At 37.5% G+C, this 16825-nt stretch overlaps 1 protein-coding gene across 5 annotated transcripts in view; it reads right to left on the bottom strand.

Moving 5' to 3' along the window:
- Nucleotides 1-16825, bottom strand: part of LOC117419941 (synaptotagmin-1) — a 197848-nt gene that overhangs the window by 46868 nt on the left and 134155 nt on the right. For all 5 annotated transcript variants that reach the window (XM_058985648.1, XM_058985652.1, XM_058985650.1 and 2 more), the window contains one exon: nt 3643-3834. In XM_058985648.1, coding sequence (XP_058841631.1) covers nt 3643-3808 — 166 coding nt within the window. In that variant the 5' untranslated portion in view covers nt 3809-3834. The remainder of the gene's footprint in view (nt 1-3642; nt 3835-16825) is intronic.

Genomic DNA, 16825 nt, shown 5'->3' with positions numbered 1-16825 from the left:
GAATATACCTTGGAGCACAGTCAAGCCGATCATTAAGAAGTGGAAGGTATAAAGCACCACCCAAAATCTGCTTCCTCCCAAACTGAGCAGGCCGTCCTCCCAAACTGAGCAGCCGGGTAAGAAGGACATTGGTCAGAGGCCAATCACAACTCTGAAAGACCTACAGTGTTCCATGGCTGAGATGGAAGAAACTGTCCAAGTGTCAACAATAGCTCAAGTACTCCACAAATCTGGCCTGTATGGAAGAGTGGCAAGAAGGAAGCCATTTCTGAAAAAAGCCCATGTAAAATCCTGCCTGGAATTTACAAAAAGGCATGTGGGACTCTGAAAAGATTTGGTGGTCCGATGAAACAAAAATTGAACTATTTGGCCTAAATGCAAAGCGTTATGTCTGGTGCAAACCCAACACAGCACATCACCCAGGTAACACCATCCTAATATCTGCTGCTTTTTAAAATAATTAATATAGACCCGTGTCTCCAGGCTAGACTGTTCAAATGACTGGTTTAATTGGCCGTCTGTCCACCCAGTCCCTATCGCAGGAGGCTGTGTGGTCCAGTGGTTAAAGAAACGGGCTTGTAACCAGAAGGTCCCCGGTTCAAATCCCACCTCAGCCACTGACTCATTGTGTGACCCTGAGTAAGTCACTTAATCTCCTTGTGCTCCGTCTTTCGGGTGAGATGTAATTGTAAGTGACTCTGCAGCTGATGCATAGTTCACACACCCTAGTTTCTGTGAGTCGCCTTGGATAAAGGCGTCTGCTAAATAAACAAATAATAATAATAATAGTATATCATCGGTAATGTCCACCACTGGGAATGTCAACTGATAGATGCAATCTGTTTGCTTTCGCTCTTGTGTAAGTGTGTCTGCCAGAGCTCTGAGGTGCCTTTCAGAGGATGAAATCCATTAATAATCTCATTTGGATATGTCAGTTGGTGGTGGCAGTGCATAATACAGGAAGTGACAGGATACCCACAAGAAACCCTGGTATTAACATTGCATTAACATTTATATGAAGGTTAGAATACTGGATTATTTGTTACCAGCAAGATAATTTTGACATTTACATAGTGTAACGAAATAAAACACATTCTATACATAATAATAATAATAAAATGCAATACAATGCATTTCATTGACTTTCGTTTAAAAAAATAAATCTGTGTTCAACATTAAACATGCAATGATATATTGTGCCCTGAAGTCTGGAGACAGATTTTGTCTAGTAGTGTATTAAACTTTAAACCATAAAACAAAGAAAATGAACACTTATCAAAATGTTATGAGCTGGTATTTGACAGGCATATGTGCAATCAGAATTTAATTACGGGTATTATTGCTTTGGGAAATATGAGTGATGAGTATGTATGGTCAAGTGACTTAAATCTACAGGAGTTAGAGTAATAAACCCTGAGGCAATTAAAAGACAATGATCTTATCCACAAAAGGCTCATTCTAATTTTCCAAAGCACTATTTAATCTAAGAGAAAGTTTATAAACACATCATTAAAGTTTTGTAGTAAAATGTGTCTTTATGCAGCCTGTCAACAAACTAAAAACTGTTTCATCCTGGACAATGCATTAAACAGCTGCTCTAACAGCTGGACCTACTTGAGCGACTAAATATGTATATTCAGTATTTTTAATTAATTTCCTATAAAATAAAAAAAAACTCTTTCTCTGACACAACAAAAAAAAGATGCTCATCACTGAGAATGAATAGTTTTTGCGTCATAAAAGGCAGAAAAAAGGGAAAAAAAGAGGCACTGACTTGTTAGGCCTCCTCTTTCACCCAAGATGTGTGGTGTCATCGCAATCTGACACAAAGCTGTGCAGGTCTTCAGTAGTAGATGTGTATTTAAGTTGCTATTGCTTTCTTTTTCAAACTATTCAGTTTACTATTGTTTTTGAAAATCATGAAATAGAGAGCTATATCCAATCAAACTTCCAGACATACCCACTGCAAGAGTAAAAGTATCAAAAACACTGTGGAACATTCTATAAGCCCTTATTTTCAAACCCAAATATACAGTACTGTGCCTCTGGAAAGACTGGTTGAACAGGGATACAAAGCGGACACTGTAAATTTTGATATAAAGGGCTTTGTGGGAGCGGTACTCCCCACTCAGTGTGTCTGCACAGCTGTTCAGCACAACACAATTAGCATGCCAACCTAATTCCAGCCCGCTTATCTGCATGCATCATTACTGTACAGACAGTTTAGCAGTAAACTCATACGATGATTTTTAAGTTAATAACAATGAAATAATATAGCAAAAAAAGAAAGCACTCAGGAAATGCATTCATATTGGGTTTCCAATAGAGAAAAATAAACTTGTACATATGTGTGGCATTTTTGACATTTGCATTTTTACATTATGTTTACTGTAGCTCAGCAGGAGTCTATACAGCATGAAACATTAAAACCAAAGTCATTTCAGAATCAATCTTAAAATGAAGGCCAATTACTCCCAGCCACAGACGAATGCATTGATGATCCCCTGCCTCGTGGTTTGTGATGGCTTCCATATGCTCTACTACACTAATGTGATTTTAACACTAAACGGCTTCTTGACACACTTGAAAATGAAAATCTGAACCCGCAGTAAGTTCTCCAGACATTTTCAAGCAGAATAACAGGCATTTACATAAAACAATATTTTACATCATATTATTCTAGCAAAGATGTAACTGTTCATTGTTGGCTTACAACATAAAGCATGAATATACAAATCACCATTTTCGTCTTTCTTTTTCATTCTTTATGTATGATTACTTTTATTATTATTTTGCATTTTTATGGAGCCATTTTGCAAAGAAATTACTTTTTTGAATGAGCTTTTTACAAAAGTAATAATAGAAGAAAATTACCTTACGTTAAATCTAGCTGTACAATGCCAGTGAAATTGATACAAGCAAAAACGAAATTCTATACTAAACAAACATTTCCATGCCTTCTGAACAGTTTACCAAAAATGCAATGATGCAAATACGTGTTTAAAAGGAAATGGAAAATATTATAAAGGACTCACTTTCTGACTTGGTTAATTGTTTCAACAGAAACAGACATTTTACACTAATCGTGACAGCATCACATATGTAAATTGAAGGCTATTAACACAATATTAGTAGTTTACACCTATGCTTTTTAAAATCTATTTCTAAAAGAGGGATACCACTACCATATGCATTTATTAAATATTAATTATTCAACAATATTCAAATTGTTGATAAGGTTACAGGTTGGGACCTAATGTTAAATAGGAGAACTGGGACTATTCAGGAGTATGGACCATACTGATGTGTTCTGTATTTAGAGCACTGCTAAATAAGCAGGTATACCAGGTTGTTTTCTATACAAAAATCCCTGAAAATCTCACTGAACGTCAGAGGAGGACTAGATGCGTAACAGTTTAGCCAAAAAACAACAGACCCTTAAAACAATTTCAGCAGTATCTCTAAATACCTGTTCACCATACCTAATAAAAAAAAGAAAAACAGACATTTCTACAGACACAATAATAATTCTTCAAACTGGCATGTCCATGTTATCCCTTTTACTGAGCCTGATTTAAATAGAAAACATCTAAAAGCTGAATTTAATAGTTTAATATATATTTAAAAAAAACAAACACTCACATGGAATTTTGTTCAGTTCATTCATGAACTTGCCCTTGATCTTGGAAAAGGCATCGTCCTTGCCTGCTCCCCCTTGGCCGGCGGACTCTGTGGCATTGCTGACAGTGGCCTGGGCAGCGGTGGTTGCTTCTGGCGCTGCCAGTGCTTCCCTGCGACTTTCAGTCATGTTGATGCAGGGCAGCCGGGCAGATGCTGGCGAGGAAAAAAAGTTGAAAAAGAGGAGAGCTGTCAGGACTGGGAGCTGCAAAGCCCAGGAGAAACCTGTCAAAGACACCAACACGCCCAGGTGTGTGTGTGTGTGTGTGTGTGTGTGTGCACCTGCTGACTTAGCTTGAGTAAACATCATGAGCATAATAAACTGTCTTTAGGTCATGCAATATTTAAAAAGCAGAATGATCTTCGTTTTTGTCCAATGCTTCTCCCCTCGCACATTTTGGTAAGCCCTTACAAACCACAGCAGCAGCTTCCCTTTGGAGACAAAAGCTGTTTACAGCAGGAAAGAGCAGTCGTCAGCTCTCTCTGTGGGCAACTCTGAAGAGCCAGCGAAAGCTGTTATAGCCAGGTGATTCAAACAGGTTGTCAGTGTTACTCTGACAACGTCAAAGTCAGGTTAATAGTCCAACACTGAAGCATGCATGAAGAACGTTTATGTGTGTTCACTGCAAGTCAAATAGCACTTACAGAAAGGCAACCCAAAGATAACAAATTAAATAATTACAGTGTCTCATACTCTACTACAGTACTAGAGCACTCAGCAGTTTTAAATGTGATTTTCCTTTTAAATGCTTGTACTATGAATACAATCTTAAAATATAAACTGAACTACTCTGTCGATTGAACAAGTACAATAGTTCAGTTTCTCACGTCAACTGAAACAGGTCTGTGTCCATGCAGAATATAAGACACTGAACTGTATCTGGAAGATACAAACAACTCAATGGTGGAGAGATGGGTTCAATTGTACCAGGCTTCACTGTGACTCACTGCTTCAATCATTGACAGTTGACAGGTACAGAGAAGTCATCTGCCTGGCCCAATCTATGCTTTTACTTGCATTGCTAGCTTTGTATGTTGAGTTTATTAATATTCATTGACAGGTTACAGTACCTCCCTGAGCCATCATATTGCTTTACATTCTAATCTCAAAAATGACATCAATAAGGAAAACAATAGCTTTTGAATTGACATGCTCATAATGCAAACTAAACCAAACTGAAGAGGACTACGAAGCAGTAAGTGAACAAAATAAGAATGCACTTTTCTCTCAGGTTCATGAGGCTATAGTAGGTGTACGGTTTATCCTTTACTGAACAACAGAAAGCTCCCCGAAGCACCTCCAAAGTGCCTCCTATTCATAAAACTTTTAACTCAAAAGCTTTATGTAAACTTTGATATTCATAGTCAACTGCAGCCATTGCTATCAAACTATAATTTGTTCATGGAAACTGACTTTAACTGCCAATGTCACAACTTTGAAAAACACATCTTTCAATGTCAAACTATAATCAAAATCAATATTGCATGCATGAACGTGAGTTCATCATGACCTTCTGGTGCCAAGGCGAACCGCAAGTCAGTATAACAGCAAGTCTATATAGTTTTACTATTGTGCAAGTCCATCACACATGGTCCTCCTGAATTATGAACTGTCGGTTTATCACTCTTTGCATCATTAACAGCAAGTCAGCTAGCATTCCTTGCCACACCCATGGGAAGCTCTCCTCATTTGCCAATACCATACACATGGACCAGAACAATGATACAATTGTGACACTCATGTTCTTCACTCTTAACATGTCAGATTCAGTTTTAAATAAATGAATCGGCTTCTCCTGCTTTGCTGGTTTTTGAGAAAACCTCCATTCCAGTGTACTGTGAATAGAGATCTGTTAAATACTTCAGTGAAAATGCCTTTTTAACAGCAACATCTTTAAAACCTGAAAGTACCTACTTATAACTGCATTTAGGTTGAACGTATTTGATAAGCACATCATATACATGTGACTAGAAAGATCTGAATAGCTTCTTTGCACTTTATGGCAAACATTCAGGACATCCTTTTTGACGAGCTAGCTAGGTTTTTAGTAACACAGATAAATAGGCTCTTCCAAAAGGCAAGCTGCACTGAGTACATCTTTTATTTATTCTGCAGCTGCAACTTTAATTTAGATTAAAACAGACTGGGCTGTATTTCGCTCTGTTTAAGTATATAGCAAATTGCCATCTTATGCATTTACCGGCAGGCTGTTGGTTCTTCAGATGTTCAGATAACAGTTACAGGATTCAATTTGTACATCATTTTTATCTAGTTCCGGGCTTCAGAGAGCTGCTTCCAGTTGTTCTGATCTGTCAGCACTAACAACTAAGAAAATCATATGCTTTTCTCTTGAAGGCCTTGAAATAAGCATCTGTGCCCATTTTCCTTTTTCTAAATTTAGCTGCTTTGTTCTGTTCTTTTAAAAGCAACACACACAATAATGAAACCACAGCACTTTACTCTGAAGTACCTTAGTAGATTACATCAGACTTTATTGTTGATTTTTTTTTATGTGTAGTACATTTTATCCATTAACTTTTTACTGTATTAATTTTGTTATTATGCCTAGAATTTCAGTCATTTTAATGAGCATCCTTTTTGACAAATGGAAATGTTATCCCATTTCGACATCTTGCTTGCTAAAAATCTGCCATAGAATGCATCATAGCCCCTGCAAATACCATTTGTCTGCATTTATTCACCTGTGCCAAAACACTGTTTATTTTAGTTTTTTTTTATTTAACTGCCTTCAGGAAATAACTGCGATTGAGAATGTGAAATACAGAAATAGTAATAATTTAAAAGGAGAATTTGTATTATATTGAATGTAGTCTTTTTCAGAGCATTTATTTGACATGCTCCAAAATATCGGTTATAAACAGACCGCTCCTTGGATGCAATCTTGACTGAAATCCACAATAAACCACCTTCCGTGTAATACACATAACCTAGCTCCTAGAAGCAGAGTTATAATGAGGGCGTACTCTTCACTGCAGGGGTCTGGGATGATTACATTGTAAAGAGAGGGCTGTCAAGGTCAGATATACAACTAGCACCAGTGGCCTAAAAGCAGGACCACACCATCGCCACAGCAGGAAATAACAGCTCTGCTGGACTTGTTGACCTCACATTTTAATTCAGGGTAGTCTAGGTACATGCCGAAGACTTCCTTAATAGCAGATGTCACCCCAGGCTTGCTTTTTTTTCGCCAGTTCCCGAATGCAGACAGTAAGTCATTTTGACAGACCCGCCAAAAACCTGCATTATCGCACAAGACTGCTTCATGTGTTATACACCCAATTATTTAAAAGTGACCTGAAGGTTGGTGTGTTTATGAAGAAACTCTTTATTTTTACATTTGCCAACCCCCCCCCCCCCCCCCCGGAAAAAAAACATGCTGATTTTAAAGGCTTGACATTTGATGGAACAAGAAGTGTTTCAGGGCAGTGAGTTGTCATTGGTATTACTAACAGGAAATTTGACCTTTTCTCTTCAATGACTGCCACTCTCTTCATACAATACACCATAAAACTGATATTTTTACCTATTAAGAGGTTGTTTATCACATTAGCTGACAATAACAAAACAGATACTGTTTGTGGTCCATTATATACTGTATGCCGATAGAAATGCATTATATTCCATGCACCGGTACTTGCTTTGTAGCAGGGCTTTTTTTTCCCCATGCACAGAAACTCTTTTCCAGCTTGCTTTTGCATTGATATCATGTAGTAAACAAAATACACATTTGCACACTGTGCTACAGTACACTGTGCTACAGTATAGTAAGTAACCTGCCAGTGGTCCTATAGTACCTGAGAAGTCCTATAAAAATGATAACTTCACTGAATGTAAACCAATTACTTTAATAAAGGTAGTGTTACATCTGTAAGTTATGCTGTAAGTAAAGTCATGTGCTCCACTCCCCCCACCTGATTTACTCAAGAAATCAATATTAAAGGAGGGGGCATTACTGGGTTTAAAGAGAGAACTAAATGTGCTTTTTGAGAGTTACTACAGGGTCGGTGGAGGATATCTAACAGCACAGGATTCTTGGTGCCCTTTTCATATTATTCCAATTTCTCATGTGTGTCTAACCGTGCCGTGTCTGAATTCCACCGTGTCTCTTTTATTAACCCAATGTTCTCTAATCGGGTTCCTGAATTAGGTGTGAATAGCCTGGCCAATTATTTTTATAGCAGATGGCACAGCACGCCTCTCCCCACATTTCATCATGAATGCTGCTTGCACGTCGTATTGCCTTCCATTTACTTTAACTAGCTCACTGACTTTGCTTCTATCCAAGCTCCAACCATTTTTTGATTCCCAACCCCTCCCAACTGCTTCACAGTGGGACAGAACCCTGAGTTAACAACTGCTCATAACCACCACGTCGGACAAGCATCTTTTGGACAGAACATTGGCTTCCCAGAATTTCCCTGTTCTATTAGTTGTTGATAGATGGAATGCTAGCCGTATTAGTCGAGAGTTGATAGGATTTGCTTGTGATTCATTTTTGTTTAGTTAGTCCAATAAAAGGTATCACATCTCCTTCTCTTTGTCTACCTGTCCTATTAGAGATGTGGTTAATTTGTGTTTTTAAAGCTCCCCCAGTCAATATTATTTTCTGACACAGATCTTGCTACTGTAACTTTCTACAATCAGTCTACAATATGCAGGTCATTTTCAACTATATTAAGATCAGATTATATTCTGTAACCATTCACAACCTAATGGGAAAGGCCTTACCCAGACGTTAGCCATGACCCTTTAATCACCAAACGCATTGAAGCTTTTTTACATTCTGTTAGGAGAGGCCAACTTCAGTATTACATATTCATTTGCATTAAATATAAATTGCAGCTTCATAAAACAAGAGTCACTACCATGAGATGTTTTTTGAAAATCTACACGGATTCATATATTTGCAGAAATAGTTTGACGTCAACACAACTGGGTATACTGTATGTTTTGTGCATGCTCCGGTTTTGACAGCTTCTTCAAAATAAAATATCCACATGTGTGTCTGGATTGTACTTCTGCTTTGGTGCACATGCTTAGACCAACCGATTGCCATGGGAACGGTGTACAGAAAGACATCTGTATCTAATAGACTGAGGGAAGGATGTTTAATCACAGGTAACATTCTATAGTGATGGGAGTGAGGAAAGATGTGTTTTAAATTATCTACTGGTACTACTTTAGCCTGGAAGTGGGAGATGAAAAAGTAAAAAATAAATAATAATAATATACAGTCCTGTTAATTATAGGAACTTTGGACAGACAGCAAAACATTTGTTATTTTTCCTTTCTTATTTTACTGTTCTATCTATTTACTATGAATAGGAAAATGAAGCACAGGTCTTGGCTCATTTAGAGTAAGGTTGTCAAACTACATATCTCCCAATACACTGAATACAATCCCAGTACTGCTGGAATCTCAGGGTATGAGATGTGTTAAAAGGGGTGGACAATGTGAAAGATAAAAGGCACAGTTCTTGTTCACAAGTTTACTGCAACGTAAGTCACAGCTAGAATTAGCTGCATATGCAGCTGCAGTCATCTATGTGTGAATTAAATTCTTGTTAAAATACTTCATGCAACACCGACAATGATGTCTGCTAACAGTCCTGCGAATGAGGGTAATAGGCCCCATTAAAAACATAACAGTAAATAATTGTAGACAGCTGGTCATTTGTTAGCCACCTACTGAAATTTGATAAAAGGTTTTACATAACAAATGTATAAAATAGCTTTTAAGAGTACATTGCGTTCTGTTCTAAGGTTGGGGGAAATGGGCTCAAAAGCTGTTGATCTTGAATCTCTTTCACTTTGTACTCATTTTAGTGCCACGAAACGTTCTCTGTACTGTAGCTCTATATGGTACAGTTCGACAGGCATGGTTTCATTACTTTACAAGTCTTCCTTTGAGTCTCACTGTTCCCTTTATTTTTCATCTTGTCCATCCACAGCACATAAGGTAGAGACACAATAATGAAATTAGGGTGGTGCATGCACTGCAATAAAAAAAAGCTATTCTGGAAGGCTTAAGGGACCTTGTCAAGTTCACTCTTGATTAAGAGAAAGATCCCTTTAGTCACTGTTCATGTAAAACAGTATGCGATTGCCCATGTGCTGATGTGTGTGATTGGCGTCTTCTCGTCTCTAAATGATCCAACGGTGCATGAATCATTGGGTAATTCACTTTATTTTCAGAATAAGACAGAGATGTGATTACATTCGGAATGGGTGTCTGTTAAAAAGAATGAAAAGTTACTTCGATGCCAGTTACGTTAAAAAAATAAATAAAAACGGTTTCCTCAAAGTTATGTTTTGTATCTCAGTATGCAACCTTTTGAAAAGGCCAATCTTTCAAGTAATCCACTGATGTGGCCAGCAGATATCCTACATTTGATCAGCAGAGAAACCTACGGGAATTTGTTGGGCACCTCATTTCACTTTATTTTTAATGTATCTAGTAATGTTGGAAAAAACCCAGCAGGATTAACAGAGTTAAAGATTTGATCTTTTAAATAGATCCACTGTCTTGGTGTGTGAATACGGTACATACAGTACAGTAGACCCAACTTCAACTGGGAAGGTGCATCTTCCACCTGAAACTTCAAGATCATTCCAACAGATAACTAGGCCCCGTTTCAGCCCAAAAAAGATACACTTGCGCTTTTTTTTTGGTCTGGATAGATGAATTTCAGCATTTTAACCCACATATAGCTTTAAAGGTATATTTTCCCAAAAGAGCATTATAATCTATACAGTGTTTCATAATTTCTTTTAAAATGTGATTTATTGCTATCTTCACAAGAACACAAGTTTACCACCCATCTCCTTGTTGGCATTACATGTTAATTGGAAATTAATTCCTTTTAAATTACAATTACCCCCCCCCCCCCCCAAAAAAAAAAAAAAAAATGTAATTGAAATGATCTCACAATTTACAAGGCAATACTTCCTTTTGGGTATAGCACTGGCATATTGTTGATTACTGGTCATGATACACTGAACAAAGTAATACAATTCCTTTCATATGTTCTGTTTATAGTACATGCCTCTTGCTAATGACACTTACAGGAGGGATACATCCCCATTGACATAGTTTTTATTAGAGACTATTAAATGAGACTATTAGAGACTATTAAAGTGTGCAAAATCACAGTCGTAAATTTTATTAAAGGTAGTTAGCTCTCTGATAATGTAGGACGTTATTTATGTTAATGTAGATAGTTATCTAATGTAGGTAGTTATCTATCTGATAATGTAGGTAGTTATCTATCTGATAATGTAGGTAGTTATCTATCTGATAATGTAGGTAGCTAACTCTTTGATAATGTAGGTAGTTAGCTCTCTGATAATGTAGGTAGTTATCTATCTGATAATGTAGGTAGCTAACTCTTTGATAATGTAGGTAGTTAGCTCTCTGATAATGTAGGTAGTTAGCTCTCTGATAATGCAGGTAGTTATCTATCTGATAATGTAGGTAGCTAACTCTTTGATAATGTAGGTAGTTAGCTCTCTGATAATGTAGGTAGTTAGCTCTCTGATAATGTAGGACGTTATTTATGTTAGTGTAGATAGTTATCTAATGTAGGTAGTTATCTATCTGATAATGTAGGTAGTTGGCTCTCTGATAATGTAGGTAGTTAGCTCTCTGATAATGTAGGTAGCTAACTCTTTGATAATGTAGGTAGTTAGCTCTCTGATAATGTAGGTAGCTAACTCTTTGATAATGTAGGTAGTTAGCTCTCTGATAATGTAGGTAGTTAGCTCTCTGATAATGCAGGTAGCTTTCTGGGGGCTTGGTGGTCCAGTGGTTAAAAAGGGGGCTTGTTACCAGGAGGTTGCCAGTTCAATTCCAGCCACTGACTCACTGTGGGTGACCCTGAACAAGTCATTTAACCTCCTTGTGCTCAGTCCTTCAGAAGTGACTCTGCAGCGGCAGCTCACCCCCTAGCCTCGGTAGGTTGCTTTGGATAAAAGTGTCTGCTAATTATTATTATTAATAACAATAATATGTGCTTACTCTTAGCCAATTCTAATTGACTTTATTAATGTACGCTGCTTTAAAATCACCTATAATTCACCTCCTAAGGGATGAGTTTTAACAAGTGTATTTCACATCCATTACCATGTTTTTTATAATGATTACACTCCTAAAGGGATGGGTTGGGCAGCTGCTGTACAGTATATTAGTGCACTTCATAAAGAGTTATTACATTTAAATTAAATTATTCCTACAACATTGGAAACATATTATAACCAAAGCGGTGCTCATCCACTAAGACGGTTATCTCCTTGTACTCTTAATGTACCCTCTGGTTATTGCTCAACCATTCAAGGTAAAAGGGACATACATGTCCCACAAATATTCTTATTTTTGCAATGAGGAGGTGTACGAAACAGGGTTTAAAATGTACTGACAGGTTGGATCTGGACATCCAAATTGTCAGTTTCCTCGCGATACTCGAGTCATTCTCAAATGTATTTTAAGAAGAAGCCATTTGAACAGCCGCTCAATTCCCTGTGTACCTGAAGTGGTTAAATCAAATTCAAGAAGAAAGAAAGCTGTTATTGTCTTTGAACAAATGTGTGAAGTGGTGAGTCACCTGAGATAAATACTTCCTGTTCAGATTTCTCATCCAGTCAATGAAGGATCCCACCAACCCTATAGTGGGAGGCAGTACAGTAGACAGCTGTACTACACTGGGAATCACATTCCTGTTGATAAAATAAATATTTCCTATCTTCTTATCTGTGACAGCTTCTGGTACAAGCATTCCACTATAATTGAGAGTTGTCTTCCTAAACCTATTTTATGTTCTATTAAGCTCTCCCAATTAAGTAGTTGAAATCTGTGACATGGTCGTTTTATACAGTATCGCCACAGTTTAGGAAATCACTGCCTAGGAGCGATAAACTGAAAGTTTTCCCTTAGATTCCCTAATTTCCAAATATTAGAACGTTCATTACAGAATTTGTATCCGGAATAACTGCTATGGACATTCGTGTTAGCACAGCTCTCAGCTTCCAATTGTAGAAAAAGGTCACTCTGTGTACCTTGGACAGCACATTGACCTTTAGAGAATATAATTCGTTCATTAAGTTCCACAATATTTTTGGCAGCCATTTTGAAAAAGCTGATGTGAATAAACAGACATGAAAAGGTGAAACGTTTCGGAGCTGAATGCATTGGTAGCGGGATTCATTTATTATTACGCTTGCAGGATTTTATGGAGAAAAAGCGCACAACTGTATGGAATCTGCAAACAATTAAACTGCTAGGCTATTTCCCCCTTAGGAATCATACAAGAAAGCAGCCCCTACATATTAATATAACACTTGATAATCTGCACGCAATACAGAGCACAACAAAGAAAGAAACATTTACACTCTTTCTTTTGATCCGGAGTTGGTCTTTACTGAGCTTGAAGCAATCTCATTCTGTAATGGAAGTGGGACAAGTTATTTACCCTGCTCTGCTGTGAGGCCAGGACAACTCTATTAACTGAAATGCGCAAAGAAACCAATTTTCAATTACTATCCCCCAAAATGGACTCATCAGTAATAAAGTAGTAAGAAATGAGTTAGTTGCCAGAGAGATCTGTGGCTCTTAACTTCAAATTTGATTTCTTAATAGGTTTAAGTACCTTCCTATTAATATTTAATATCTCTGCTATTCATCTCATATTGAAATATCCTACGCTTCTTCCCTAAGAAATTATATTTATGTTGGAGGATTTCACGAAAGTGCCTGTCACTGGCCATGTGGAAGAATAAGTCTATTCCCTTGTTGAGAGGGGAGAAAAGTGGGCTGCAGGAAAAGTTGGCACATCATAAAGGGATATTTTTGTTTTAATACCACGCAGAATTAAGTTCTCTCAATATTCCTTTTTTTGCTTTGGAAAGGTGGATGCAAATCCTAGTCAGGAGCTCAGAGTTTAGCTTACTTTCATTTCCTTAGGGCACACAGGGCCATTTCAATTATATTGTGTTTCCCGATAACATGAGTGACTGCAAGCAATTTCTGAAGCCTGATCCAGTCAATAGGGAATGATTGCATTTGTAATGGTTATCAATCAATTAAAAATCAAGCCTGTGACCCCGTACCTTAGAATGACTGATTTCAAATCTAAATCATTTTCATTTGAGTTCACTGCCTGGGCAGAACGCTTAGGTGTAGATGTACTAAAGTGTAGTGTCTGTCGCAATCGTTGCAAACCACATGCAAAGCAGTCGGAAGTGTAGCGTGCAATGTACTAAACAAACGCAACGCTGTTAGCATCATTTTAATGAATACTTTGCAGCCGCAGTTCTTATTTGCTCTTTAGCCTTAAATTAATATGTAATTCTAAGCGTTCCTACAGAAATTCACAAAAACAGAGTGGAGATGAGAGCGCAAATGAGGGATCAAAAATATTGTACAGATTGTACAGATTGTACATAATGTAATGCGTAGCGTACCCAAAACACATTAGTGTTATTTCAGCACAATGATTTATATTTAAAATACATTGAGAACTGTAAATGCATGTGTGTGCGATTTTATTGTATTGTTTTTAAACCCGACACCTCCTTATGTTGGACAAACATGTGAGGTTTAGCAAGGGGCTACTGTATGATAAAGAAAAGCTTTTTGGGGGTGAAGGCAGGGACCCCACTATAGATTCTGATGGGGTTAAACTGCCTTTCATTTTTTATATATATAACAGTATTAAAATAGGTAGAATGAAGACGGAACAGAATGCATTGTACAGATGATGTTTACATTTAACAAAAACAATGTTATTTTGATTCTTGCACCCTTGCATGTATAGACGTTATCCTTTGGGCACTCTCTGCTGCAGCAAACCACAACTGTCGCACAACTCTTGCTAGAGATCTCGCTAGAGATTAAACAAATAATATTTAAATTAGTATATTGCGGCTTTCTTCATTAACATATTTGTTCTTAGTAAATACAACAAAATGTGCACTTTGCGAATTGTCGTAACGAAAATGCAAATTGCGGTGTGTTTGCTCTGCCACTGGCCCATCTTAGTACATCTGCCCTATTGTTTTTAATAGATTTGCCAAGTCTGACAAAGAGATGAATAAGTAACCTGTAGACGTGTGCAAAAAACCCAACAAAAATTTCGCTTACAGTGAGAAAAGGAAATCCACCAATCCATCTTTCTGAAGCAGCAGAAGGCTCTGTTGTTAAAAGTATGACCAACTGTATAGTGTGACTGACTCAACAGCCTTTATTTTCAGGTGTTCTGTTACATTGTAATGTGGACCTCTTGTGGTCTGTATGGTACATAATAACATAACAATATTATAATGCTTGCTCACTTTTTTTTTTTTTTAATCTATTATCATTATTGAAATATGTTGAACTAAGTGTTTGTATGCAAGTTTAATGAATCTTTACAAACCAGCAATATACCTTTGCAATAACACATTTGGGGTAAACACCACAAATAATCTCTGTCAAAATGACCTGCTTTTAGGTAGTTAGGTCTCTTTTGCAATCTAGTTGTACTGTACTGGGGAAGCTGTCATCACACTCATCAATGACAAAGTTAGGTATATTCACATTCCTTGTAATTGTTTATATGACCTCCTCAAATCACCTCCCAGGCACACAGCAGGAGTGAGATGTCCTGTGGCAAGGACTGCTGGGCTTCATAAGCCTGCAGTGGTGGACTTTGAGTCTCAAGAAGTGGAGAACAGGCCTGATGAGAGTAATGCAGTATGCACCCCACCCCCACCTATCCTGAGGTGACATCCCCAGCTACAAATAGAGGAGCGGAGGCTGAGCGACGACAGCAAAAACCAAACCGAACAGACAAGAATGAAACTGACAAGGATTGCACAGCACGACGGGACTGCAGGCTGAGCTCAGATTAATAGGAAAGGCAGGTTATATAATGAAAACGAAAAACAAGAAGAACAGCTTTGGTTTGATGTTATTTTAACTTCTGTAAGAAGAATATTGCAATGTTACAGAAAGGGAAGACATTTCTGCATTTTCTGGAAAGTTCTCTAAATGCATAATTCACTTTAGTTTTATATCTGAGAGACAACATGCAATTACTAAATTATTGCAGTCATTTTTCAGTCCCGATAAAGTAAAAAGGAATTGGTAGTTCTATGGCTACTGTATATCCTTGCTATCTTTTACACTAATCTGCTGTAACAATGAGCAATACAATGCCAGTATTGCATGCTGTTTTCATTTATCCTGAGAGATTCTTATTGCATTTTCTGACTTTTTTTAAAAAATAATATTTTAATATTTTAATTGTTTTTATACTTTTTGATATAGTCTATGTTAAGGTGCTTGATCTCAAAAGTAATTGGTAATTCAAAGCTCACTTCATTGGTCCAGCAGGAATCAGGCCGTGTGACCTATAAAAAAGATACAGTACCTGTACCCGGATGCAGCGGTTTACCTACATCATTATATTTTAAATATTTCCATATACTGAATTCACATAAACAAAAAGTCAAGAACCAAAACATCCCCAACACATAAAAAGAGGATCGGTAATATGGGGTAAGAAACTGATTTTAAAGCATTGGTGATAAGCACTCCTTTAAGTTAATATATGTAACAGCTGTCTCTGTACTGCAGTAGATGGAAAAGCCCCTTTTCTGATCACAGCTGGGGTACAGTGAGTCTTCCAGTGGTATTTGGAGGAGATATTGGTATTCTTTGCACTTGCAGTATAGATGAGGGGAACATGAGATTCTGAGTGGACTTTATAGTCAGATGTCAAAAATGATGCAGTGCCACTCGCAAGATTGCCTTAATGTCTGAAAGCAGATAAAGTGCCCCCACTCCTGGCTGTTACCACCAGATCGAGCAGTATCCTGATGATTTAGGAGGTGGCTTTCAACAACTCAACCCAATGAATTGAAATGGAAGAAAAGGTGCAGCTCCTATTTCCTCCCACATGATTGTTCTGTCATTCGTCCCGCTTACATCTTGTTTGCAGAAGCTTTCATCTGCATTTTGTACTCCCCAGATATTTATTACCAACAATAGACTTGTTTCACGCTACTATTCCTGACAAACAAGTCTGCTTTAAATGAATGTTCGCTTGCATTTATCCATGAAATTCTAATCAAACCCAAACTGATTTCTCG

The sequence above is a fragment of the Acipenser ruthenus genome, chromosome 14 (assembly GCF_902713425.1).
Source record: "Acipenser ruthenus chromosome 14, fAciRut3.2 maternal haplotype, whole genome shotgun sequence".
Lineage (NCBI taxonomy): Eukaryota > Metazoa > Chordata > Actinopteri > Acipenseriformes > Acipenseridae > Acipenser > Acipenser ruthenus.
Note: the sequence above shows the minus strand (reverse complement) of the source record. Positions and strands in the feature narration are given on the sequence as shown.